Raw genomic sequence first — 27727 nt, forward strand, 5'->3', positions numbered from 1 at the left:
GTAGTCCATAAAGCTTAGAAGTTTAAGTTATTAAAGTGGTTGATGTGAATGGAGAATAAAGAAGAATGTTTGAGGAGTGTCAGGCATACATGGAGCTGACTCCCTGTTGTGTTCCATATGGGAAACATGAAGCAGTTTGGTTGGAGGGAAGGCTGATTAAGGAACAGAGAAAAAGTTGGATTTAGCATCAGTTTAATGAGAAAGACACTGGAGTATTCATGTAAATATAGTATACTGTTGCTAAACCCAACTGTGAGGGTTCATAAGGCAAATTTACTAGTATAGGAGATTCATGTTCTAGTGATTAGATTTGGCACGGTATGGCTTTTGGCTAGTTGTTTAACTTCAGAGATGTTTCTTCATCTGTAGAATTAGGTACTATCACAAGGTACCATTCATATTTTTCTTAACTTTTTCTTCATAGGGTTGTCTGGGCAGCTCGTAATTGCAACAACTTGTTAAGATGGCATCTGTAAAGTGCTTGCTGCTGTGTGACACATGGTAGGTAGTCAGGAAACTCTAGTTTCCCTAAAGGCCTGTTCTAACCAAGAGAGCAGTCCAGTACACATTATGTGTACTCCATACACATTATGGAGTAGTGTAAAGTAAATGATACATTGATTGAAGTTTTATTCTAATTTAAGGGACAGTGAAGCAAGATTAATTGCAATTTCCTTTGGGAAGAAAAGGAATATTAATAGCAATTTTCCTTTGTTTCTTTCTCCCAATATTCCTCATCTCAGTGCTAACAGTTATTGAGAACTTGACTGTGTCCAGGTACTTTGGTAAGCACATGATATACATTGCCCTGTTTAATATTTTCCTAGTCTAGTATGGTGTAACATGAGGGCTGGTTTGTAACACGAGGGCCGGCTGGTTGGGGTTTCTGTCCTGTCCGGTACCCCACAGCCGGTAAGACCCAAAGAAAATCACATGGAGTCTACATTAGGTTATAAACTGATTGTCCCATTAGGTCAGGCTACTTACTAGCTCTTATAACTTATGTTACCCCATTATCCTTATCTACATTAGCCACATGGCTCCGTACCTTTCTCAGCTGGGCAAGTTACATGCTGCCTCTTCGGTGATCTGTGCAGGAGTGGCGGAGGGAGCTTCCTGTTTTCCCAGAATACTCCCAGTCTCTTTGCTCCACCCCTACTTCCTGTCTGGCTTTCCTGCCTATACTGCCTGCCTGGCCAATCAGCATTTTATTAAAATACATGATTGACAGAATACAGACAATTCTCCTGCACCAGTATGGTGGTTACTTGGTAGTTGTGATTCTTAATCGTGATTCTGTGAGACATTCATAGATAATGTTAACTTTACAAATAAAGAAACAAACAATAGAAGATGGCAGAGTCAGGGTTTGAACCTGGCCTTGAACCTTTGCTGTTGTGATTTGACTGGAAGAGCTTATTGACTTATTTTACTGAGTTTGTAAGTCTTTTCCATATGGTGCCTTAATAGTTCTGTGACTCAAAGGTGGTAATCATTCAGATCTGCAGCCTCCGCTGCTCTCTCCTCTCATTTTGGTTAAGGAAAGCTGGAGCAGTTTGACTTTATGAAATCACATGTTTGCATGAGGATTGATAGCCGTTTAATTCTCACGTGGTGTTTGCGTTTTTAAAGAGGACACAGCATTAATTGAAATGAATCATTGCTTAGAAAGATCTTCACCAAGTAAAGGGACAAAAATCAGGCAACAACCTTGCCTTGAAGTTGGCCAGGGAATTTGCCTCTGTAAGGGGATCCTGCTTTTCAATTCTTATCTTTGTTCTGAACCTATAGGTGCACTAGTACTGGGTACTTATATGTTTTCTGTTTACTTGTTTGTTTGCTTGCTTGCTTTGGTTTTTCAAGACAGGGTTTTTCTGTGTAACAGCCCTGGCTATCCCCGAAGCTCACTTCACAGACCATTGAACTCATAGAGATCTGCCTGCCTCTGCTTCCCAAGTGTTGGGAATTAAAGGGCTGCGCTGCCTCCACCCAGCTTGATTTTGGTTTTTGTGTTCTTTTTAAGTGGCATGCTATAGCTCTCTACAGTATCTACCAGGCAGAGAGGTAATAGAAGGTGGGAGAGTATTGATTGATGGGAAACTTGTAAGAACTGCCTGGGAGACAGGTGACGTTATATTGGTATAGAAGAACCATAGTAAAGTGGGCATCCTCATTCCATAGTGATCTCTGGTGTATGGAAAAAAATATAATCTGACACTGTAGTTATGGGAAGTGTCCACTTGTTTTGGTTTATTCATAAATTTAGTTTTTTCTGAAAAATAATTTTTAATTAAGTTATGAGTAGGAGAAGTTCTTACTGCCTGTTCCTATTTTGTATCACTCTCACTATTTCTTTTAAATAAAAGCGCAGGAAGTTACTGGTGTTTTATGAACTTGCACCCTGCATGCTTCTTTTCTTTGTTCTCTGTTAAATGTGAGCTGGCATATGTTAGACCACGTTAGCGTTTGCTGAGGGACTTCAGTGCTTTCTAAATTCAGCTCTGCTAAGCCTGTAGACTGTTTGCTTGAATCAATGAAGACTGCTATTTTTAGCAACAAAAGCGAATTGAAATAGCAGTTTTCTTTCCATGCAATAGATCCCCAGGAGGAATACTGATCCAAGCTTTCTGTCACTTTCTATCTCTCCCACCGCCCCAAGCAGTCAGGAAAGGCAGCTGTCATGGTTTGTGGCAGTATTAATCTTTAATCAGTCGAGTGTTCCTGCATTCAGGTATTATGGGGGAGGGAGGAGTCACAAAAGGAACTTGCTTAGAATAACTAAGCTCATATGCATGGGCTCTGCAGTCAGACTTTAGTGGGCAGAAGCAGGGAAGAGATGGGAGAGCTAAAAATAGCATGTTTGCTTCCAGTGTTCCTCTAGTCTATTTTTGATGTTTGATTTTGATAAGGTTGATTGGGCTCTTACTAAAAATATCTGTTCCTAGCAAGTTGAGGACAAAAAGAGTAGAATATTTTTAACCTACACAGACTAAAGTACTTTTTGTTGACTGTATAAAATTGAAAGTAGAGTCCTGGTCAGTTGCCAGTATTTTATATAATCCGTAACAAGTGAAACACTTCTGGATGCCAAGTTGGGATATTCTTTATAACTGTCAGTTCTCATCTTCTCAAACGCTTGCAGATATGGGGTCTGGTGTTATATTTGTCTGTACAGACATAAGCCTATTGAAAATATGGGGTCTGCTGTTATGTTTATCTGTACAGACGTAAGCCTTTTGAAGATCTCCTTTCCCCTTCTCCTCCTTTCCTTTCTCATTCTCATTCTGCTCGTAGCCATCTCTTGTATTTCCCCAGCCCACAAGGTAGCTTTCCTGTGCATGCTGTGGAAAGCTGCCTTACTCCACAGCAAAATGGGATTTGAGGATACCCACTGATAACCCAAGAAGCAAGCCAGCTCTTTCAAGGAGATCCATAGACTCCTTTAAAATATATGTCTAACAAGTTATAAGTATATACAAGTTAGGCATCTCACAGTAACATTTTTTAAAAATATCATTTTGGGTTATTGATTCTTGTGTGATATTAAGAGGAGCTGAGGTGTTATTTCCAAATAAGGAGTGAATAAAGCAGAAAGTCTTATTACAAAGGCCAACTTTCTATTCAGAATCTTAATCATTCTCTCATCCATTCTTCAACAAAGCCTCAAGAATGTCTCATTAAAATAATTTTAAAAATATTTATTTTATGTGTATGAGTGTTTTACCTTCATGTATGTATGTACATGCATGGTGCCCATGGAGGTCAGAAAAGGTCATTGGGTTCCCTGGAACTGAAATTATAGTTTATAAATCAGCCTTGTTGCTGCTGAGACCAAACCAGGTCGTCTGCAAGAGCCACAAGTGCTCTTAACCACTGAACTGTCTTTCTGTTACTTTTTTTTTTTTAAATTGGTCACTGCCCTAGCAGATATAGACTGTGGAGCCCCAGACAGATCCTGTGCTGTGGAAACCTATGTAATTAATGCCATGAGGGGAAGTATAGAGGACTGTGAGATTCTAACAGTCTAGTCGTAAAGGGGGGCAAGAAGAGCAGATAGATGTTCAAGTGAAAACCTCCAGGATAGAAAGCAGAATTCTGCTTTGAGTGTGCCTCTGTTTGAGCTGCCAGTACAGCTGCAGAGATTGAGACAGCCAGAAGCTTAAGTCCCCATTGTGTTGCATGCTGAAAAGTCCAAGATCAAGATGCTAACAGACTTGCTTGAATTTGAAAATGTTCTCCAGTTCAGTGACTTGCTGTACCCCTGGAATGCAGTTTCACTGGATGACAGGGGCAGAGAGCAGGGAGGCTAAGTGAAGGCTGCATGCATGCTTTATGAAGTCTTGATGAATCTCATGCAAAAAGGTAGAGACCTCATGGCATAAATACTTCTTAAAGGCCCCACCTTGGCCTGTTATCACATTGATCATTGAGTTTTAACACCTCAATTTTAGCAAGGACATATTCAAACCATAACAATATATATCGGGAGTAAATAGAATTGTGCTCATAAAGAGAGTGCTGCCTTGGAGGGAGTAGACACATTCTAGCATGTCTGGTGGGAGGTAAGGTCAACTGACCAAGGACTTGGTGAAAGCTGAAGGTAGGGGAGTTTATTCACTCACTCATTTGTTCATCCATCCACCAGAACTTCACTCATTGTCTTGTTTTGGAGCCACTGGCTTAGTACTTTGTGGAGAAATAGACAGACACTGACTAACAGGTGTTAGGCAGGAAAATGATGTTCAGATTTGTAGTTTAGAGTAATCACTTTGGCCCAGGTGTGGAGAATGAACTGCAGCGGGGGATGAGAATAAGGTGAGGCAAATGCTTTCGATGCTTTTGGAGTTCCTGGAGAGATGAATGATAGGAACTCCTAGTGGTGGCAGTGGGAAGAAGTGAATGGATTTGTGGTTTTGGTTTTATATAGTTGACAGGAGGGGACACTGTCACTTCTTGACAAATGACTGAAATTTTGTGTGCATGTATCTGTATGTGCTTGACTGAATGTATGTGCACGATTTGTGTACAAGAGCTTGTAGAAGTCAGAAGAGGACATCAGATCCCTTGGAACTGGAGTTGCAGATGGTTATGAGCTGCCGTGTAGACGCTGAGAATTGAACCCAACTCTTAACTACTCCTATTAATTTGTTTGTTTGAGATGAGAGATTTTTCTATATATTTAGGCCGGTCTGGACCCTGTCATTTAGCCTAGGTTGGCTCAGAAATTACAACCCTCCTGTCTTTTCCTCCCACAGTCTGGGTTTATAGGTGCATACCATTATTGTATCTGGGGAAAAACAAGTTTCCATCACAAAGAAGTAAGGGAAGGGAGCATAGTTGGTAAGGAAGGCAATTAGCAAGCCCTAACCCAGGGGTATACATGAAAGGTGGTCCCCACTGTATTTCTACACATTGCATCTTTTCATTTCACTGTAGCTCTGAGTGCTTAGTTTTTGATGTGTGTGTGTGTGTGTGTGTGTGTGTGTGTGTGTGTGAAGAAATAAAAACAAATCTAGATTTTTGTTTCCTACAGAGAAATCAAGAGGTGCTCTTTGAGTGTTTTCAAGTCACTCTGTCTGTCACTAATCTGCTAGAAACTAATGCTTTTTCAAATAGAAATCAAACAAATGAATAAAAGCAGATCATTAAGTTTTCTGTTACATCATTTTTAAGAAAGAATGATTCACTTTAAGAAAATTTTGAGTAATCTTGGGAAGCACTGCCTTCTGGGAAACTGGAGTAGAAAATGGAGCTTACTGGCTCAGTTTTGCTAGCTTTGTATGCTGAACAGTAAAGAGCCTTGTTTTGTAGAAAGGCAATGCCTGCATATGATTGAACGATTTAATGGTAAAAAGAATTTTAAAAACGGTCTTTCTCTAATTTTGTAGAAGCTGCAACCAGCAGACTCTTAATTTAAGATGATGTTTTGGTTATATTCCTGACTTAACAATGGAGTTTAACTCTCCTGACAGTAAGAATGGTGAAATGTTCACACTGAGAATCACAGTGTTACTTTATTTAAAAATACTAACCTTGAAACTCATTGCAGAGGTGTTGTAGCTTTAAAGCAGAAAAGGACATTTCTCCTCATCCTGCTTCAACTCCTGTCTTCATTTCTTTCCTACATTCATCGAATGGGTTTGATTGTGTGGAGCATTGTATCGAGAGGCTGTTAAAGCAGGGCTGTATATACCTGCAATCTCAGCACCAGGAGGAGAAAGTCCTCCCATATAGCAAGTGTAAGGCCAGTTGGGGTTACATGAGGCCCTGTCTTAAAGAAGCAGGCAGCAGCAAAAGTGAGGTTGTTAGGGGATGGAAGAGGATTTAAAAAGACCACATAAAGGGGGAGGGACAAATTTGTGTTCAGGAAAGAGAAAGTTGACTGGGAAGTGCAGTGTAATTACAGACGAGTATTTGGCTCAGTTGTGAATATTTAACCATAATAATGGTGTAACAAAGACCTTGACTGGCTTTTGTCTTTGGTTGGGGGGCGTCTTGTTGGAGCACCTATATTCTTATATTTTTATTATTTTATAGGTGGGCCTTTGGTAGTTGAGGCTAATGAACTGTTCATTCTAGGAAGATTGTGTGATTAGAGGTTGAGCTTAGTGGTAATGGCTCAACCTGCTGATTGCTGGTTTCTGGAGGAGAGTTAAGGAGTGGGTTCCCTCCTGTGTATTTGTGATGAAACCTGAGCTTGAGTGGAAGTCCCTGTTGGGAAAGCCATGTATGTACTGGGAAGACTATGTCCTTGCTCTGATTTATTTCCCTGGGGTAGGATGGAAACTGCGTGTGAGCCCCTCTCAGACCTTACTTACCCAGCCTGCCCTTCAGTTGGTACTGACTCGTATGCTCTGCAGTCAAGTGAATTAGAATGCTGAGTTTTGTGAATTTTGAATTATCCAACTCGAGAAGATTGTGGAAATCCCCCAAATTATAGTCATTCGATTAAGTTAGCCAGAGACCTCTGAAATTGGAGTGTATTTGAAGTGAGGGTAGTCTTGTTGAGGACTATGCCTTCAGCCTGTGAGAGAGAATACCTCTGTCTTACCCTAGTTTTTCTTTTTACACTTCAGGAGCTTTAACACAGGGCCTCATGTGTTAGCTTAGTGCTAGTGAGCTACACCCCCAGCTTTGTACCATCTTGTGGTTACTAGAGGGATGTATTTGCAGTGTTCCAGTAACATAAATGCCAATTATTGACAGAACATTGCAATATAACTTAATTGGGAGGATGGAGAATGAGAAAGGTGGGGAAGTTTTCAACAGCTGTAAGTCCAGTACTAAAAATAGTTGGTCAGGAGATGACTGAAAGGGTCTAGAATGTGCATACAGACAGAAGGAAAAATGTGGCAGCCGTTGCTTCCGGGGGTGGAGTAATAGGGCCCAGAGAAATGGTGTAAGGTTGTGCTGTTTTAGTTTGAACCTCTCAAAACTGTTCTCAACACTGCTTGTGTTCTTCGATATAAGTAAAATCAGTTTGAAAAAGAAAGGAGCCTCCTTGAATGTTGCCATTGGTTCACCTCTGCCAAAGGCCAGTATATGGTAAACCAGATTTGAATGAATGTTGACTTAGTGTGTGTGTGTGTGTGTGTGTGTGTGTGTGTGTGTGTGTGTGTGTGTGTGTGGTGGGGATGTACTGGGAATGCTGTCCGGGATGGCGGTTGTAAGAGTAAGTAAGTGAGGTTGTAAGTGAGGCAGACAGAGTTGAACTGAGAGAGAAGTGAAATAGCTGTAGGCTTAGCAGTCATATATGCTATTAAGAGATCTTGGTCCTTCGGTTGCTGGAGGCAAGGAGCCCAACTTTCATGCCTGAGTATTTTAGGCATGTAGTCTTTGGAAGAGGGCAGTTACTGGAATATAGTAGGTCAAAAATTGACAGCAGGTAAGACTTGACAATTGAATGGGTAACTGGAAGGGAGGAGCTGATATCCCGCGCTACCGTCTCGCCAGCAAGAACAACGCGGGACACTTAGGATCCTTCTGCAGAAAAGCTTTAATGCGTCTTGAGAGAGAGAGCATAAGCTTACAAAGCGGAGACCCAGAATGAGGGGAACCCATCCCTTATATAGGAAACAGTCCTCGCTTCGGACGTGTCACTCTTGGATTGGTCCGCTGCCCATCAACTCGGATGACGCCTCGGGAGTAGGCAGGGACGCAGCAGTGGAAAGTTACCAAGCACATGCGCATTATAGTCCCACTGTCTCTGCCTCCCCCAATGCCGGGATTAAAGGCGTGTGCTACAACACCTTGAACTCACAGAGATCTGTCTCTGCCTCCCAGGCATTGGGATTAAAGGTGTGTACTGCCACACCCTGAAGTCACAGAGGTCAACTACCTCTGCCCCTTAAAGTAATGGAGAATGTGGTTGTGGCCCTCCACAAGCTGACTGTATTAATCAGCGTTCTCTTACTAGAACAAAAGATCTGATATGATCAGCTTATAAAGAGCAAAGGTGGATGGAGATGTGGCTCATATCATGCTGTGTTTGCACAGTCCCAGGTTCCCAGCACTCATAATGGGCAGTTCGCAATTAGCCAGTTTTAAGGGATCTGACATTCTCGTCAGGTCTCTGGTGGCATCTGCACTTGGTGCACATGCAGAGAACCAGGCATACACACATACACATGAAAAATAAAATAAATCTTAAAAGAGGAAAGGTTTATTTTAGTTCACAGTTTTGAAAGTTCTTGGCTATGATTGTGTGGTCTGATGACTTTTAGGGCTCTGGAGGAAGAACAGCACACCCCATAGCAGGACGTGTAGCATAGCAAACCTCTCAAATCATTGTGGCCCAGTTGCAAACAGAAGAAAAGGAAGTGGCTGCTGTCCCACTATTGCCAGTAATCAGAAGACTTCCCACTGTGCACTCACAACAAAAACATACAAGAAAATACAGCAGTACAATTCAGATTGACTGTGTTAAAGTGCTGTAGTGCATACAGCTTTGCAAAGAAGAGAAACCTTCGGAGAACAGAGAGCGGGGTCTTTTGCCTTAAGTATTCTGGAACAGTGCAGTTGATAGAGCCTGAAGAAGGCTTTGAAAGGTACCAGGTAAAAATGAGGGTTGGGATCTTGAAGAGAACAGAAGAGTCTGAAAGGGAAGAGAAAAAGGAGAGTTGAAAAATCTAGCATTTGCTTGTCCTAGGCTTGTGACATTATGGTATGTCAGGAGAGACTGCAGGATGAAATCTGGAACCCTGGTTTCCAGAGACGGGGTGAGACTTCATATGCAGGCCATTTCATATAGAGAGTTTTAAGCATTCGTTGCGGATCCTATGATTGAATGTTCTTTACAAAGCTGTATCAATAAGAAAAGAGGGATTACCCTGCTAATTACCAGGCAGCCTCTTTTGAGAACTGATAATGGGAGAAGTTAAGTATATGTTTTGTGCTTACATCCGAGTTCTATGTTATGGCAAGCAATTAGCCCAGGAGCAGTGTTCTGTGGAGATATTTCAGCTGGTAGATGAGGACAAATTATGGATTTAGATACCATTTTTGCAACCTAATAAAGTAATGAAACACGCACGTTAGCACATGCACACATACACACAGATACTAAACCTGAACTAGATCGAGTATCTATCTATCTATCTCCAACTAACTACTAAAGAACAGAAGAACATACTATGTTATATCAGGGAAATGCAGTCAGCAAATGACAGACTGAGAAAGCAGAAACCCATTATGTAGGATGTTCAACATTAAATTGAGTTGGGGGAGAAGGAAGAGAGAGGAAGAGACAGAGAGACAGTGCAGGAATTTGATGGCTAATTTTGCTTTTTTATGTATATTTTGACATGAATTAATGTGTTTGGGACTAACTTGGAAATCTAGCCTGGGCAGTGGTAGTGCATACCTTTAATACTGGTGCTTGGCTCAGAGGTTAAGAGCATTGCCTGCTTTTCCTAAGGTCCTGAGTTCAATTCCCAGCAACCACATGGTGACTCACAACCATCTGTAATGAGGTCTGGTGCACTCTTCTGGCCTGCAGGCATACACACAGACAGAATATTATATACATAATAAATAAATAAATATTTAAAAAAAAATACCGGTGCTTGGGAGGCAGACATAGGCAGAGTTCTGTGAGTTTGAGGTCAGCCTGGTCTATAGTTATAGACCAGGTTATAGTTATAGACCAGGTTATAGTTATGGTTATAGTTCCAGAGAAACCCTGTATTGAAAAACAAACAAACAAACAAAAAACAAAAAGGGGGGCTTGGGGTAAAAGCATTTGGTTGCCCTCTCCCCCAGACCTGAAAAACTTTAGTTCAAACTTGAGTACCCTTAAAGAAAAGAGAGCTGATTTCTGAAAGTTGTCCTCTGACCTCCACACATGTACTGTGGTGCCATGTGCATTCTGTAGACAGTCTCTCTTTCTGTGCTATTTCTTTTCTCTTCTCTTTCATACGTACAGACACATGCTTCTCCATTCATGCATACATGCACACACGTGCACATACAAAGTTTTTTAAAAATCAGACAGAAAATCTGAGGTGGGAGGAAGTAGTTATAGACTAACTAAGATTAATATGAAGTTGATCGTTGGTTCACTGGGCCATATTTGTTCCTGTTTTTTTTTTTTTTAATTTTACATTTTATTCTAAAAAGATTTAAAAGCTTCTGGAAAGATGGTGACTGAGCAGGCACTTGACAGGTGTACCTTCCTTTGAGTGGCACTAGGAAAAGAGTGTCTTCCATGTTCTTCACTTGGTGTACACACTCATGTGTCGTATGTCACAGTTCATTTTGCTTCTGTCAGTCATGCGTTGTCTATGCGCCAGTTCAGTTGCTCATTTTGCTGTAGATTAATGTTTGTATTTTACTACCAGATAGCACAAACACTAGTAAAGCTACCATGAGCACCAACTACTCTTCTCTTGAGGATTGCTGCCTCAGAAGACAAACGTATCTTTAGTACTGAGATTGTTGAAGAATAGTTTTTCCGAAAGGTTTGTGCCTCTCTGGTACTCCTGGAAAGGGGGAAAGTGTCAGTTTCTTTATATTTCACTGGCACTTGATATTTTGGTTTTGGTCTTTTCCATTTGAGATGTGATGAGCAGTTAATTCTACATTTGAATACTGGTATTGCTTATTTATGTATTTATTTCACTAGTCATTTGAAGTGTTTATCTAAGTTTTCTTATTAATAAAAACTTGGGAGTCAGATATTGGGGTAAAAACCTGATAGATCAAGAAAGTGACAGAGGAACGACCAATTGATACCCCTTCCCAGATTGAAAAGACAAGTATATATATAATTTTTTTGTTTTGTTTCTGTGTTTTTGTTTTGTTTTATGAGACAATGTTTCTCTGTGTGGACAGTCTTAACTGTCCTGGAACTAGCTCTTGTAGACCAGGTTGGCCTCAACCTCACAGAGATCCACCTGCCTTTGCCTCAAGTGCTGGGATTAAAGGTGTGCGCCACCACCGCCGCCCCAAGTAAATCTTTCTAAGCCACTTGCTCCCCTTTCCTGTGTCTCTCTATTGTGTCATATCGTGGGTCCTCCAAATTCTTTATGGTCAACTCGTCTTTTCCCCCGATTCAAGGTTAACTTTAACAGTTTTAGAGTGTCACAGTGCAATCAAATATCCCGCAACAGGAATTGAACCTAGGGCCCTGTGCATGGGAAGTCCTGTGCTTTACCACTAAGCTTCGCGCCCAGCCCTGAGTATTGCTTTTTCCCATCAGATATTGTGCTAGTGTTCTTGGGCATTCTGGTGTTTCCTAGCTGGACCGCTTCCGTGTTGTAGTTCTTCAGCTAAACTGTTCCTCTTCTCTTTTTCAGTTGTCACAGGTGGCACCGATGGAATTGGAAAATCATATGCAGAAGAGGTAGGTGCTTTTCAGAGTCTGTTTTAAAAATAAGGAAAAAATAATCTCTTAAATAGTAGTTTTGATGAAAATTTTATTACATTCATTTTGTTTATTTATTAGACAGGATCTCACTATGTATCCCTGGCTAGCCTGTAACTCTCTATGTGGACCAGGCTAGCTTGAAACTTGCAGAGATCCTCTGCCTCCTGAGTACATATTTTTAAAGACTTTATTTTTATTTGTGTGTGCATGTGCATGTGTCTGTGTTTATACCACACAGGAAGGCAGAAGAGGGCACTGAATCTTCTGGAGCTAGACTTAAAAGCAGTTGTGAGACGCCTAACGTGGATGCTGGGAACTGACTTTGGGTCCTCTGCAAGAGCAGTATACTCTTAACTGCTGAACTAGCTTTCTAGCCCATATTTATTTATTTGTGTATGTAGGTTTATAGATGCGTACACACCACAGCATACTTGTGGAAGTCAGAGGACAACTTTTACAGGTAGTCATTCCTTCCCTTCTAATGTGCGAGTCCTGGAGACCAAACTCAAGTCATCAGGCTTGTCTGCACAGCTGCTTTTCCTCACTGGGCCATCTTGCTGGCCACAGCCATTCTGCCAGGGAGTGGCTCTACTACTGAGATATACTCTCAGCTCCTTATAAAGTGACACTTGGAAAAATGAAAGACCGTTGTTTGGCAGACAAAATTGAATTTGTCTCCTTATTATTAGATTCAGGGTAAACATATTTAGCAAAAATGATAATAAAAGTGATATTAATCCTTCTGACCTCATCCTATCAAGAGGCTCAACACACTGATGTGCTCCATATTGATGGTGTTAAGGCACACAATTCATTACAGTGTTGTTTATCACAATTCTTCATTATAAAAGTAATAGGGAATATATGGCATACTTTGGGACTATATACCCTATTTTCTAGCTAATTTTTAGTTCAGTATTTTTCACACTCATTGATTTTGCCTGAATTAGTTTACTGTAAAGTTTAAATACTGCTTTTCTATTATATCTCTTTCTCTGTAGCCTAACCTAGTCTAGAGCTTGTTATGTAGCTCAGGCTGACCTCAAGCTCAGGGCATTCCTCCTCCCTCTAGAATTAGAGCCATGACCCACCATGCTCGGTTGGTGTTTTCTATAAATAATAGCTTTTCCTTGCTCCTCCTCCTTTGTTAATGTGTTTCTCTTTTTTCTTAAAGTATCACTGTGGACTAATGGATTCTTTAGTGGTTTTATAGCGGATTAATTTACTGAATTACCAGGCCTTGTTATTTTTATAAAAAATGATCTTCTGCAGCCTCATTTGCAATATTACTTGTTACTTAATAAAAGCTGACTTTGGATTTATAACTGGGAATTAGTGTACTGAATCACTTCTGTTTCATATTACCCGAGTGTTGCTCACTTGTAAACTGTCTGATAGTTCAGTACAAAGTTTTATGCCTCCTGGTGTTCTTTCTCTACCTTTGTATTTATTTGTCTCTGTGGCAGGGGTACATCACTGTGAATGTTTGTCACTCTCTGCAACATTACATAGTTTTAAGTACATAATGTATATAGACGATTCTCTTCAAGAAATTGTTAATATATTCATTAGCAATAGTTAATGTACTTTATCTTGATTGCCCTTTAATCTTAATGTATTCCTATGACAAATGCCTGAGCAAAGAAAACTAAGGAAAGCTTAGTTTGGTTTCCAGTTAAAGGCAGAGAAGTCATGACCAGAAGACCTCAAAGCAGCTGAGTATCTTACACCTCTGTTATCTATTATATCTTTAGTCAAGAAGTAGCAATACTTGGGCTCAGTTTTTTAACAGTGGTCCTAGGATCCCAGCCCACGGGGTGGAACTGCCCATGTTTCCTGTAGGTATCTCTCCTTAGTTAAACTTTTCCAGAGTCATTCCCGTAGACACACCCAGAAATATGCTTCCATGGAGATTCTAAATGCAGTTGAGAGTAAAGATTAACCATCCAGTCCCAAATACATATTTTAAGATTGATTGTATTTATAGGAACTGATGACATTTTGGCTGTAGTTTTTTTTGTTGGCTCACTGATACTTGTTTTATGTATCTAGCCTATGACAGCATTTCAAATCCTAAATTTGAAATTACAGAAGCTGTGAACATCTAACAATGTGAAAAAAAGTCCACACCATGTATTTAGGCCTAAAAAAAAGTACAAATCATCATTCTTCCAAAATGATTTGAGATTCCAATGCTTGGTTAGAAACTTAGGATTCTGGGAAATCAGTGTTCAGTTTGGATTGCCAGCTCTTGATACTTTTTTTTTTTAGTTTGACTTACCACCTGGTCAGGTATTCTTAAATGGGAATATATCTAATTTCTGTTTTAGAATAAACTTCACAGATGTGATTCAGGTCTCTTTTTATTGTTTTCAGTTAGCAAAGCGTGGAATGAAGATTGTCCTAATCAGCAGGTCCCAGGATAAACTGAACCAGGTTTCCAGCGCAATCAGTAAGTTTTCACTTTCTAAATCCAGACCACCACGGTGGTGTAGCCAGTTGAAGTGGCACACTGCTCTCATGCTATAAATGCTGAATCTGCCTTCCATATTGCTAATAACATGTTTTAAATGTCTAATATAAAATTTTAAAAAATTGAGATATTGTCTGGAACTCCATACATAGCATATTGGCTTTGAACTTGGGATCCTTCTACATCAGCATCCTGAATGCTAAGATTATGATTTTTTTTAACTTAGAAATTTTTATTACTCTTCTGAAAAGTTCATGAATTCATTTTAGAATTATTGTGATTTGACTAAAATGCTTTTTAATGACACATTTAATTAAAATAAGAGATAAATTGTAACTATTTTGCCATTTTCTACTAAAATAAGTTACTTATTTTAAAAATATCCTGAAATATTTTGAATTTCAGTCTTTCTGTAAACACCTAAAGCGTGTGATTGAGAGCCACTGGAACAGGAGCTAGCATGTGTGACAGGGACGCTGCTTCAGTCTTTCGTGCTAGTTAGCTATACTTGGTCTATACCTGAATTCTGACACGTGAACAGTCTCTCAGCTGACTTTCCTAAACTGTGCGCCTATATAATCAGTGCTGTACATTTCCTTGGTAAAGCAGTGTGTTGTCTGTAGTCCTCATATAGTTAAGTCTTTTACCTGAGAGTGCATGTTCCAGAAGGACCGGGCAGCCACACCTGTCTTTTTAGGACATAGTCTTGAGTTGCATATGGTTACCATAGTCTGTTCCCCAAAGCAGTCATGAGACCAGGCTTTTCCTCTCTACCCTAGTGCAGGGGATGGGAGTAGGGGAGGCTGAGTTAACTCAGGATCTCATTCACAAGTAGAAGACACTCCACCACTGAGCTTCACTGCATTCTTTTTTTAATAAGATCTTAACTTATTGTCAAGTTTTCGTCCATGCTGTGTGTTGAGTGTACACTGCTGTGCCCTGCCGGCCATACTGCCATACTCTTTACCCTATGATTCTTGCCCTCTCCCCACCCCATTGAACTCCACTTCATGCTAAATAACTTCTATGTAGCAAGGAATACTATCAGAAAGTACCATCCGTGCTTGAAATTACAGCCTGCTGCTTGTAAGCTATGTTATAATTTCCCAAAGAGTGTGCTGAATTGGAAGGATTGGGAGAAACACAACACTCAAGCATTCAGTTTAGTTTGCCCAAATAGTACTAGTCACCATGTGAATTGAAAAATTAAGAATGAACGAAATAAAAATTGTCCATTAGGTTCATTTGGTTTTGCAAAGTGTCTGTCTTTGGAATATAGAATATTTTAAATATTTATTGACGCAGTTTCTTGGTATTGTGTATCTAGTGGTCTGTTCTTTGTGCTAGTGTTGTGTTACATTGGGTAGAAAAGCTGACCTATGACTTCATTCTCTGCATCATCAAGCACGGCCAAGAGTACTGATTCATCTTTTACTAATACTATTATTATATATACGTGTGTGTGTGTGTGTGTGTGTGTGTGTGTGTGTGTGTGTCTGCATTTGTGTGGGGGACTGTATAGAAGTGATTGGATTCCCCCGCAGCTGGAGTTTACACGTAATTGTGAGCAGCACAACATGGATGCTAAGAGTCAGACTGTGGTCCTTAGAAATAACAGTGAGTGCTTTATCCACTGGGCCATTGCTCATGTTTCTTCCTTGGGACTCAGGTTTTGACCTCTGGTGTGTGGTTAGGGATATTAGATAACCTTAGGGAAAGTAGGAACCATTTAACTTTTAAATTTTATTGTTGTAATTAACACTGTCATGGTGGAATATAATGTAGAACCAATTAATATGGTTTAGTCATGGTTATCCTGGGGGCATGAGCCTTAGTATACCAAAGGTACTGGAAACTCTCTAGAGACCATCATAAATAATTTTTTTTTAAATTGCTGCCATATAACAAGAGTACTCTGTATTTAGAGACATAATCTTAGAAAATATTTTATCTTCAGTCTGTCATTGCAGAGGATCGAAGATCTGTTTCATTCGTCTTCAGAAGTGTGACATATCAAGATTGTATTCATTGTTAGTTACACTTTGCCTACACACATGTTGACCATCTTCAGTGATTGAATAGAACAACTCTCAACAGAGAGCAGAGCTAAAGAGAAGTATGGAGAATGTATGCATATGTGGTCTCCTGCTCAGTGGTGCTGCCTGGTGTCTGCCTAGGAAGGACCATATTTTTTTTTTTTGGTGAAAAATGTATTCTTTTTTTTATATATTTATTTATTTAGTATACAATATTTTGTCTGTGTGTATGCCTGCATGCCGGAAGAGGGCACCAGACCTCATTACAGATGGTTGTGAGCCACCATGTGGTTGCTGGGAATTGAACTCGGGACCTTTGGAAGAGCAGGCAATGCTCTTAACCTCTGAGCCATCTCTCCAGCCCCCTGAAAAATGTATTCTAACAAATAATTTTATTCTTAATTTGGGTCCAAATTTGTAAAGAGATTTTAAACATAAAGAATTGATAGGAAATTAGTTATATCAAAGTATAAGCCTAAGTCATGGGTGGCCAAGATTAGAGGTGGCTGTGCGCTTAGTTTAGAGTGACAGAGGTCAAAGAAAGCGCCATTGCAAGAAACAAGCTTCTCAAAGTATGTTCAGCATAGAGCGGCAGCCATCAACACAGCAGCTCATAAAAGGTAACAGACTGTTTGGAAGGGAGTTTCTGAGGAAATCAGGATCCTTGACTTGCCAGGGTGGAGAATGACGAGACAGGACATTTTTTTTTTATATTCCCAAAGATCAATTTCCCATCAACAACTGTTTAATTCATGAACATTTTTTATTTCAATGTCTTATATTCCAATTTTACATAAATTTAGACAAGTTAGCATTTCCAATTTTGCCTTAAAATATGTTAACTTTACAGTGTTGCTGTAAGTTGGTACACATGGCAGTCACTTTGAGTTTGCCATCCTAATTGGAGTTTTCTTTATAAACTTTTATCTTTAGAATTTGTCCACATAACCAAAGATGCTTCATTATTTAGCCAACCTTGATTTGTGACTGTATTTTATAGCTAAGAACCATAGAGATTATGTTTAGATTGACATTACAGAGCAGTAGAATCATCATTGGCACCATCTTTGTCTAACAGATGGCATTTGATTTCTCCACAGGTTGTGCAGAGTTACTGAGTTTAAATGGTTTGTGGCACTAAAGTTTAGAGTTAACTAATAGAGTGATTGTTTGTCCCTGTAATCACAGCACTCGAAAGACAGAGGCGAGGGATACGAGGCCAGCCTGGGCTGCACAACGGGTTTAAGGTAGTCAAACTCACCTGTTTCTATAAGGATTGACCTTTCTGATACTGAGCCCATTTCAAGCATTAGAATAGTTGCCATTGTCTGATAATTCTCATTCATTTTTTTATTAGCTTTAAGAAAGTACATTAACTAGTTTCTATAAACTATTCAGATTCTCTTTTACATTTAAAGGAGCCAATAATCTGAATTGAAATCTGCTGGGTTAAAAATCTGTTAATTCATTCTTTGCTTTCTATTAATCATGTTCTTTTACAATTTTTAATAAATCACCATTTTATTTTTATTTCTTCCTAAGTGGTCATCTGTATCCTTAGACATATAAACTATTTGCATGACTTGATATTTGTGTACTGGGTCCTCAGTTCAGAAAGGATAGCTAGGCTGAGCTTCACTTCTCTTCCCCACCTCAGAGACTCTCTCCAGGCTGTAGTGACGAAGTCTTGGGGCTCAACCACTTGCTTCATTTCTTTAAGGGAGCACTGTTATCAGATGGGAAAATATTTTTTTGGTTCGTATATTTTTCCAGTTTGAAGCAAAAGAGTAATTTTGTCTTATGCTGTGAAGGCAGCAGATATATGGGCCTTCTCCGCCACCCCCTTTTTTTTAACCATTCATTACTGATAAATGTTTGGTCTTTTTGCACAGAGCTATAAATGTTGTGGTTTACATCAGATTCTAAAGAGAGAAGGCCCAAGTGCTGCATATTTTTGCAGCAAACTTGACCTCGTTCAGAAGGATGTGGGCACTTCGCAAATGTTGTGTTGCTGGATGTGGTGCTCTTGTGGGACTCTCTGACTTCTTAAATGTGCACAGAGAGATGCTGTGCTATTTAGTTATGTTCTGATTTTGCCACACGTGTTCTAGTTGTATAAGCTAGTGTGAGACCGTTTGTAAATCACCAAGTATAGCTTATTTCAGCTCCGCTAGTGCTTGTTACCAGTCGTTACTGAAAGAGAGAACAACATCTGTAATATGGGTGGGTTTTGTTAGAAACGTGCAGACCTACCAATTAGTTGGCCCAGCCAAATTAGAATGTGCTGGTTTGCATCTCCAATTAAGTCAGCTGCTTGAATGTTGCTCTTCTGCAGCTGGCACAAGGCATGTGGGAGTGCCCTGTATCATGGCCAGACACTGGCTGCACCTCTTAATTAAAATGTTTGCCTATGTTTCTGTAAAACAGTGAGTGGTCTTTGCAATTGGATTATTGATGGTTCCATGACTTTTGTATAAAAAGGCCCTCTTTTTTGGGGGATTGGAAATGTGGGACCAAGATACTCTGAAGTTAGTCTAAACTAAGTGGATGGTTGATGTTTCTTATCATGCCTGTAGGCTTGAGCCCTCAGTGGATAATTGTAATTGTACAGTGTACACCTAGAAAGAATTTGTAGAAAGGCATATTCTTTGAAATTTTCATAGAATGCAGTAATTTTATATGACACTTGCTTAATTTACTGGAGTGTTTGAAAACATATATGCTACAATGTAACTATATCTCCATTGCTGAGTATTCAATTATAGACATATGTAGTTTGGGAAACATACTCCTGTGTTAAAATGCTTTTAAAAATTGTTACTTATATGAGTATGCATACATGCGTGAAGGTCAGAGGACAGCTTTGGGGCATTGGTCTCTCCTTCCATGTGGGTTCCAGGATCAATCCCAGGATGACAGACCTGGCAGTCAGTGCCTGTATCTGCTGAACAATTTTACTAGCCCCTCCTCCATGATTTTATTTTAATCTCCTCTATTTTATGAACAACTGATAGGTTAATTTATTTTATATATCCAGAAACCAAGTTTGAAAGACCAAATAATACGTAAGTTAGTGGCAGAAGTAGACATAGTTCAGACTTCATTTTGTGCTTTCCCTTACTTAGCATTGTTAATATACTGAAAATGTGTTAGCTGGATAACTGGTGACTCCTGTAAGATACAGCTCAACATGCAACATCCAGAGGAGAAATGCAGCCTGACTTGTGACAGTTTCATTGCATCTTTAAGAGACAGACACATCTTGATTAAAATGGGTCACTTGTCCTTGTCTTACTGTTTTGGATTAGTAATGAATACCTAAAGACAACTTTGTATTTGTTACACTTTTGATAAAAGCAGGTGGTCTTGCACTAACCATTGCACCATTTCCTAATGTGCAGTGAAATGTGCAGCTATGTTTTAATCCTTAGAACAACTGTGAAGACACAGACCTGTTCAGATTACCCAGACTGCTTAGCAGGCTATGAAACTGAGTTTCAGTCATATGAAGACTTCAGTTATAGCTCCAGGTTTAGTTTTCCTGTTTATGACGGTTCTTAAGTCTTCCAACCCTCTGGTTTATGGTGTTACTTTCTAATCTAAAAGCTCATTTAGTATGAATTTTGTTTTCTAACCTTGTCATTTAAGTCAGAGTTTATGATTCTGAATTCTGAATTAATGGTGGATGCTGTTCTTACTGACCTGCTAGAAATTCTTTATTAATCTTTGTGTACCATTTAGTAATGGTTGCATAAGCAGATGTTGGACCAGCAATATGAGGGTACTCTCCTGGCTAGGGCTCTGCATCTTACTCAATTACTGTTGATCACTTTGATCAATTTTTACATAGTCCCAGGTAATATTGAACTCTGTGTGGACAGTGCTTTCCCTATCTGTCCTGCTGCTATGGCATAGTAACATAGTTATTATTCTGGTCTTCCATATATAATGACCTTTGTATACATGCTCTTTATGTATCGGGGTTACTTATACTTAAGCACTACAGTATCAGCACAGTTGGTCAGAGTAACAAAACTAAAGGGCTAAGGATTAAGGATCATATAAGTCATGGATATGCTGGACAAAGCTCTGAATTACACACATCCCATGCATGATAGAACCTGATGGCATGCAGTTTTATTAGGCCACTCACGAGGTATACAATTTAAAATTTGAGGATAGATTATTTCTGAAATTTAGCATTCAGTGTATTCTGACAACACTTGGTGGTGGGTAGCAGACGGCACCGTCAGCACAGCCACGTGCAGGCTCTGCGCTCTCCTGGAAAAAGTCCTGTGGTGAGGAGTTTCAGAAGTCATTAGGAAGAGCCCCCACATTGCAGCGCCACTGTCATTGCTCCCATGTCTGTGTATCTTACTTTTCTTTCTCCTCTGTTGGCATCTCAGTCCTATCTCTTGCCTGGGTCCTTGGTGAACTGTTTATATTAGCAGTCTCTTGGTATATCTCTAATACTCTGTAGATAGCTTACCTTTTGTTTAAAAAAAATCAAGTATTTTTCTCATCACATAAATTTTAATTAATATTTTTCTCTTAAAAATGTAAAGATCTTCAATTCCTGGGTGGGCCTGATGTTCCTGTGTAGCACGATTAATAAAAACCCAGAGACAGAAATTGGGGTTCAACCTGAAGGTCAGAAAAGCAAAATAGCCAGCCACTGTCTCTTATCTTGACCTCAATCCAAAAATAACGATCTGCCTCCAGGAAATCTGAGGATGAGACTGATATTGAGAGCTGTCTCCTCCTGTTTTATAATCCTCTCTAGTTCTGAGATTAAGGGCGTGCACCACTACTACCTGGTTTTTATGACAAGATAGTGTAGCTACTGGGATCAAAGGTGTGTGTCATTGCTGCCTGGTTTATAAGGCTGGCCAGTGTGACTGTTTTACTTTTCTGATCCTCAGGCAAGTTTTATTTATTAAAATACAAACGAAATGCCACTACATTTCCCCCTTTTGTCTAAAATAAAAAAGAAGGTCATTCTCATATAAGAAAAGCTATATACAATAAGTATAATAACAATATGCAATATATACAGTCAATAAATATATCAACATGTCTAGTTCATTTGCATTTGACAAATTCAGAGAAAATACTTCATATCTATTCTATCTTGGTGAGTCCAAAGTCTTGTACCTAATTTACTTTCTAACTTAATTTGCTTTCTGCGTCTGATAAACAAGGAAAACCTTAACTACCTAATCTTCAACTCCCTCAGAGACCCAAGAAGGAAATAATATTAACTGAGTAAGCAGGAAGTGCAAGCAAACAACTTCCAAAAAAACGTGAGAAATGACAGAAATAACTGACTGCCCAGTCAGCACCCAAAGTTTCTTTGCAACATTGAGGCATCCATCTTTGGTCTACAGGCCTAGCCTATCTAACAGATTTTTCTGTGAAGCAGGATATTCTGAAGAACTATCCCTCCTTGTCTTGACAATGTTTGACAATCACTTTCCTTTGTGTTCTGCTTGTCCAGTTAGGATAGCATACTGCCGACAGTCAAGGCAGGGACATTTTCTTGCCCAATGACTTAGTTTCTCCCCAAAGAAAGTAGATTGCATGTGGAGTTTCTTCAGTGCCCATTATTATCTCTGAAGTAGATTGGTTCTACCAGGAGCAGACATGTCTCATTGTCATAAAAAAGAGCCTGTGTTTTTAAAACATCTTAAATGCCATATTTTGTAGCGCTCTGAAGTGTTTGAAGATGACCTGTCTATCTAAGATATGTCTTTGTTTGACCTTGAAAATATACCTGATGTGACTACAAGTTCAATTATAATAGGTGATTAACTACTAACCTGCATTTCCTTATTATCCTAAACAGTTGGTAATAATAATTTTCAAGGACTAGAAATTTGCATTACATTGTTAAATGAGCTGTATAGGTACAATATCTTGAACACAATTAGAAATGTTTGTGCAGTATGTTCTAACAAAATTAATCTCAAATTTGTATCTATACAAAATTCCTATCCAATGTAAAACGTTTAAAACTAGTAGTTGCTTTTTAAAAGTAGATTCAATAATATATCCTTTTAGCTTATCATAGCTTTATCCTCCCTTTTCTTTTCAAAACAAGATCATATCTATATCCTCCCATTTTTCAGAGTAGATTTAACAATCTACTCTTTTATCCTATCATATCTTTATCCCCTCTTTTTTCTTTTCAAAACAAGAGCCTTGAATCTAATTTCCTTTGTTTACCTTTTTCCCTGACTATTATCCATAACAACTTGTAACCAATACACTAAACAAAGACAAACATCCATAATCCAGTTTTTTGGAATGTGGGTGTAGTTTACTGGGCTATTTCCTGCTGATTGGGGGCACTGATTATCCTGAGGGGACCCAAAGAAAATTTAGGATTGTGTTGAAGTCCTAACTGAAGGATTCTGTGAGGCTGAATCATCTCAGCCAACAATCTTGAAGCTCTTCTGGATGTAGAACTCAGAGGAAACTACAATAGAAGTGCCCAAAAATGTTGCACCAGGTCCAAATGAGAAGCAGAAGGAGGGAGAACGTGAGCAAGGAAGTCAGGATCAGAGGGAACCTTCATCCGACGATGGATGGAGATAGAGACAGAGACCCACATTGGAGCACTGGACTGAGCCCCCAAGATCCAAATGAGGAGCAGAAGGAGGGAGAACATGAACAAGGAAGTCAGGACCGTGAGGAGTGCGTTCACCCACTGATACAAGGGGACTGATCTAATGAGAGCTCACCAAGGCCAGCTGGACTGGGACTGAACGAGCACGTGATCAAACCGGATTCTCTGAATGTGGCTAACATGGGGGCTGACTGAGAAGCCATTGATAATAGCACTGGGTCTTGTTTCATCTGCATGTACTGGCTTTTTGGGATCCTGGTCTGTTTGGATGCTCAGCTTCCTAGACCTGGAGGGAGGGGGGAGGAACTTAAACTTCCCACAGGCCATGAAACCCTGACTGCTCTTAGGACTGGAGAAGGAGGAGGAAAGGGGGAGTGGGAGGATATTGGGAGGAGGGGCGGAAGTGGAAATTTTTATAAATTAATAAAAAAAAAATGTTGCACCATCTGGGCCATTCGCTCCTATCGAAGACTTTCAGTGGGTGTTCCTTGATCAAACCTGATTTTTCTTAACCCAGAATGAATCCACAGCCTCTCACTTCCCGTGAAAACAAAAGCAAAACCTCTTTTCCAAGGTAATGTATCTTTTGACTTAAATTTTGAAGTCAAGACATTTTCAAAATATATAGGTTGGATTAATCAAGAAACATTTATAATCGAATGTCTTTAAGCAACTGTTGCTCCTTCCTCAGCATTCAAACAATATAAAGACAGCACAATAACTTGCAATGTCCAGATTCTCTGTGTATTTTTCATCTTTACCTGGAAGCTAAACTGGAGTGGATAGGAGCTGAGATTTTCTCCCAAACCCAGGTAGCTAGGTTTGGGTCTAGCTCTGTGCTGGTGGCTAAAAGGGCTTAGACAAACAGCTTTTTTTTTTTTTTTTTTTTTGTAAATTCATACCCCAAACATTGGCGGCAAATGTAGCACGGTTAATAAAATTCCAGAGACAGAAATTGGGGTTCAACCTGAAGGTCAGAAAAGCAAGCCCCTAGCCACTGGCTCTTACCTTGACCTTAGTCTGAAAATGGCAATCCTGCCTCCAGGAAACCTCAGAATAAGACTGAGACTGAGGGCTGTCTCCTCCCATTTTATAATTCTCTCTAGTTCTGGGATTAAAGGTGATATTTTTCTCTTGAAAATTTAAAGATCTTGAATTCCTGAGTGGGCCCAATGTTCCTGCAGGGTTACTATCAGCTGAAGATATGACAGAGTTGTCCTTCAGATGGTATGTATCCCATCATGTTTTCTGTAGCCCCTCATACTTAATGTTACTTAATAACATACTTGACTCAGAGGATATTAAGTGTGCAACCTCTCATCTATTAAGATTTCTTGGCATGCATAAAAAAATTGGCATTGTTTGTATGATATGAATGTTTTGGGATTTACCTTATTTTCAGTATGATGTATTTCTTCTGTTTTTAAACTTGGGGTCACTAACTGTGCCCGTAACCATGTCCAACCACCCACTCTTAGTAAGATGATAAAAAAAAATTAAATTAAAAGTGAAAAACAGAAAAAGGAGATTTATTCAGTATGGCTACACTTATTCAGTATGTGACCAGAAGATGTGTTGAAGATGCTCCAAGTCCTTAAATAAGATAAAAGTTTAAATAGAGTGACAAAGATATGCATATCTAATCTAAGCAGACCATCAAGGTGTGGTCCGCCCACCTCTGACCCATCATATCTGGGCTTCAGTCTCATCATGTAAAGTTGTTAAAGCTGTGTGGAATCACTTTCAGGAAGATTAGTTTCCCCTTTGACTGGTTCCCTTTCTTTTTCCCATCATGAGATTACTAAGAAAATGGACATTTCTTTAGGTTCCATTTTTGGTTTCCATTTCAAGAAGGGTATCTTAATACAATATACACATTTTCCATTAATTTTGCTTTTGGCTCATAAAAGAAGCATTCCTAGAAATGTTACTACAAGTACCATTTATGCTTAGAACCCTGGAGACCTATGGGATGCATATGTAAGTCACTGACTGGCTGTGACTGACTAGTAGCCGCATCATTCACTCCTGCTGTCTCCCCAAGTCCTACAGCTGCTTAGCTTCTGCTCATATTACTGTTTACTTTTAGTTTCTTTAAGCTTCATAACACATTGCATGATACAATAGTTTTTATCTTGAAGTTTGACTTCAACAAGAATTATGTTTTTGAAATTTTCCATGTTTTCAAATGTAGCTATAGTTTATTTATTTTAATCAGTTTACAGATACGCCATAATTCAGTTAGATTTCTTTTTGCTGACATTTGAGTTCATTCCAGTTTAATTTCACTAACAGTAACAATCTTATTGTTTAGGAGCAACATGTTCAGTTCTGTTATTGGCCTTAGTTCACCCAAGAGTAGACTCATATTCTTGTAGTTTAGTGACAACCTTTTTCTTATGAATATGGTGTTGATGTTTCTCTCAGGTTCTTTGGTACATAGATAGCAAGTGCAGTGTTGAAGATCATGGTTTGCAAGTTCAGCAAGAGAGCCAAAATCAGCTCCTGTACCTTAAGTCTTTCTGTGTACAGTCATCTTAAAAGCAGAACCAGATGTAGCAATGTTATCTGAGACTAGTAGTCTATTTTCATGTCTTAACTTCTGATACTTTTTGAGAATTTCAAACTCAACAGGATATAGATATTTCAAAACCTCACAGCCAACCTTTTTGCTTATCTGTTTCAAATTTTCATTCTATAAAGTATCTGTGAGTTGTTCACCAGGAAGCATCCCTTTGTTTGGCATGTTTCCAAATGCGGAGTCACCAACAGCAAGAGCCTTCACTGTGCATCTTGAAGAGTATATTAACAGCAGAGGCTGAATGTGCTGCATGTTGTTCATTAATTGGGAAGTTAGCCATCTTTTAATTCCCCTTCTCCCATTCCAGTTTTCTCTTTTTTCTTTTTATTTATTTATTTTTGTTTTTTTTTAACTTGAAAAAATACCAATCCAAATTCTCACTCCTCCCCTCTTCCCAGTCCCCTCCCTCTCCCTCCACAGACCCTCTCACCCCAATGGAGTGCCATGCACCCCGCCCTGTGGAAAGTCCAAGGCCCTCCCTACTACATCTAGGTTGAGCAAGGCTTACATCCAAAGAGAATAGGATCCCATGAAGCCGGTATATGCAGTAGCGACTCATCCCAGTGTCACTATCAGTGGCTCCATATAAAGAAACTGAAAGAAAAAATCATATGATCATTTCATTGGATGCAGAAAAAGCATTTGACAAAGTTCAACACCCCTTCATGATAAAGGTTTTGGAGAGATTAGGGATACAAGGATCATATCTAAATATAATAAAAGTAATATACATCAAGCCGACATCTCCAGTTTTCTCTTAAAAGTTCATTCTTGAAAATGTCAGAAGAGATACATGTTGATAATTACATTATTTTTGTGTTTTTTTCTGTTTTGTTTTGTTTTTATTTGTTTTTGGCATTGCTTTCTTTTCAACAACCATTCTGTCAGGTCAGAAGGGAAACCCCAAGCACTCCAAAACTGATTTGGTCCATAATGAGTCTTGGCTCAGCTCAAACTGAACTAGATTGCTGGTGGATACGTTCAGCATTCCTCAGGAACCTGTGAAACAGTTTCTGTCTGCCAGGAAAAGCTACTTCCCTATCTCTTCTCTGGTGGATGAGGCATCTGGCTCCCTGGTGACATGCACCCCTGGTACTTACCAAAGCCATTACTAGTCCACAGACTCCTCAGGTCTCTAGCACATGTACTTGCTGTACATTTCAGAGTCCATACTAGCACTGTGACCGTTCTTACCTCCTCCTCTACCCTGAACTCCCAGACTGCTCCAGTTCAGGGGCTTTCTCCCTGCAGGTATGCATCCTCCTTATAATGTGCATGAGTTCCTCTCCACTGTTCTTGCTGTTCTCTCTTCTCTGACAGACAGCCCTGACCATGTGCGGTCTGCCTTTTTGTTCTCTCCTCTGCTCTGGACTCTACCAGATACCTCTGGATGTTCTCTCTCTTCCTGACAATAAAAACCTTTCCCCAGTGGAGTGCTATTTCCATGCTTTCTTTACTGTGCCCTCACACATTGATGTAGAGTACTAAAGTGCTGTTAATTAAAATTTTCTTGTCCTGATTATAACTGACTTTTTCTAGAAGGGCTTAGTGATCATTACGTAGCAGCATATTCTCTGGGTGTAGTAAAAGGAGCAACAGGCTGCTTCCCGCCGCCTGGCTCCCAGCTAGCTTTACCCGAAATAATTACACGGAAACTGTATTCATTTAAACATTGCTTGGCCCATTAGTTCTAGCCTCTTATTGGCTATCTCTTACATATTGATTCAACCCATTTCTAATAATCTGTATCACCACTTGACTGTGGCTTACCGTCTAGGAAAGGAGAGCCATGGCGTCTGTCTGACTCTGTTTTCTTTCTCCCAGCATTCTGTTCAGTCTACTCCACCTACCTAAGGGCTGGCCTATCAAAAGGCTAAGGCAGCTTCTTTATTTAACCAATGAAAGTAACACATAGACAGAAGGCCCTCCTACTCCATTACCTGTTGTAAAAGGAGCGGCGGGCCACTTCCCACCACTCAGCTAGCATTACCCGAAATAACAACACACAAATTGTATTCATTTAAACACTGCCTGGCCCATTATATCTAGCTTCTTCTTGGCTAACTCTCACATCTTAATTAATCCATTTCTAATGATCTGTATCACCACTTGACTGTGGCTTACTGGGATAAGTCTAACCTAC

At 39.6% G+C, this 27727-nt stretch overlaps 1 protein-coding gene across 2 annotated transcripts in view; it reads left to right on the top strand.

The window, feature by feature from the left end:
* Window positions 1-27727, top strand: part of Hsd17b12 (hydroxysteroid 17-beta dehydrogenase 12) — a 133307-nt gene that overhangs the window by 42181 nt on the left and 63399 nt on the right. For both annotated transcript variants that reach the window (XM_048443581.3, XM_085696647.2), the window contains exons 2-3: window positions 11796-11842; window positions 14243-14318. In XM_048443581.3, coding sequence (XP_048299538.1) covers window positions 11796-11842; window positions 14243-14318 — 123 coding nt within the window. The remainder of the gene's footprint in view (window positions 1-11795; window positions 11843-14242; window positions 14319-27727) is intronic.

This window comes from Myodes glareolus, chromosome 10, assembly GCF_982192425.1.
Source record: "Myodes glareolus chromosome 10, mMyoGla1.1, whole genome shotgun sequence".
In the NCBI taxonomy this organism is placed as follows: Eukaryota; Metazoa; Chordata; class Mammalia; order Rodentia; family Cricetidae; genus Myodes; species Myodes glareolus.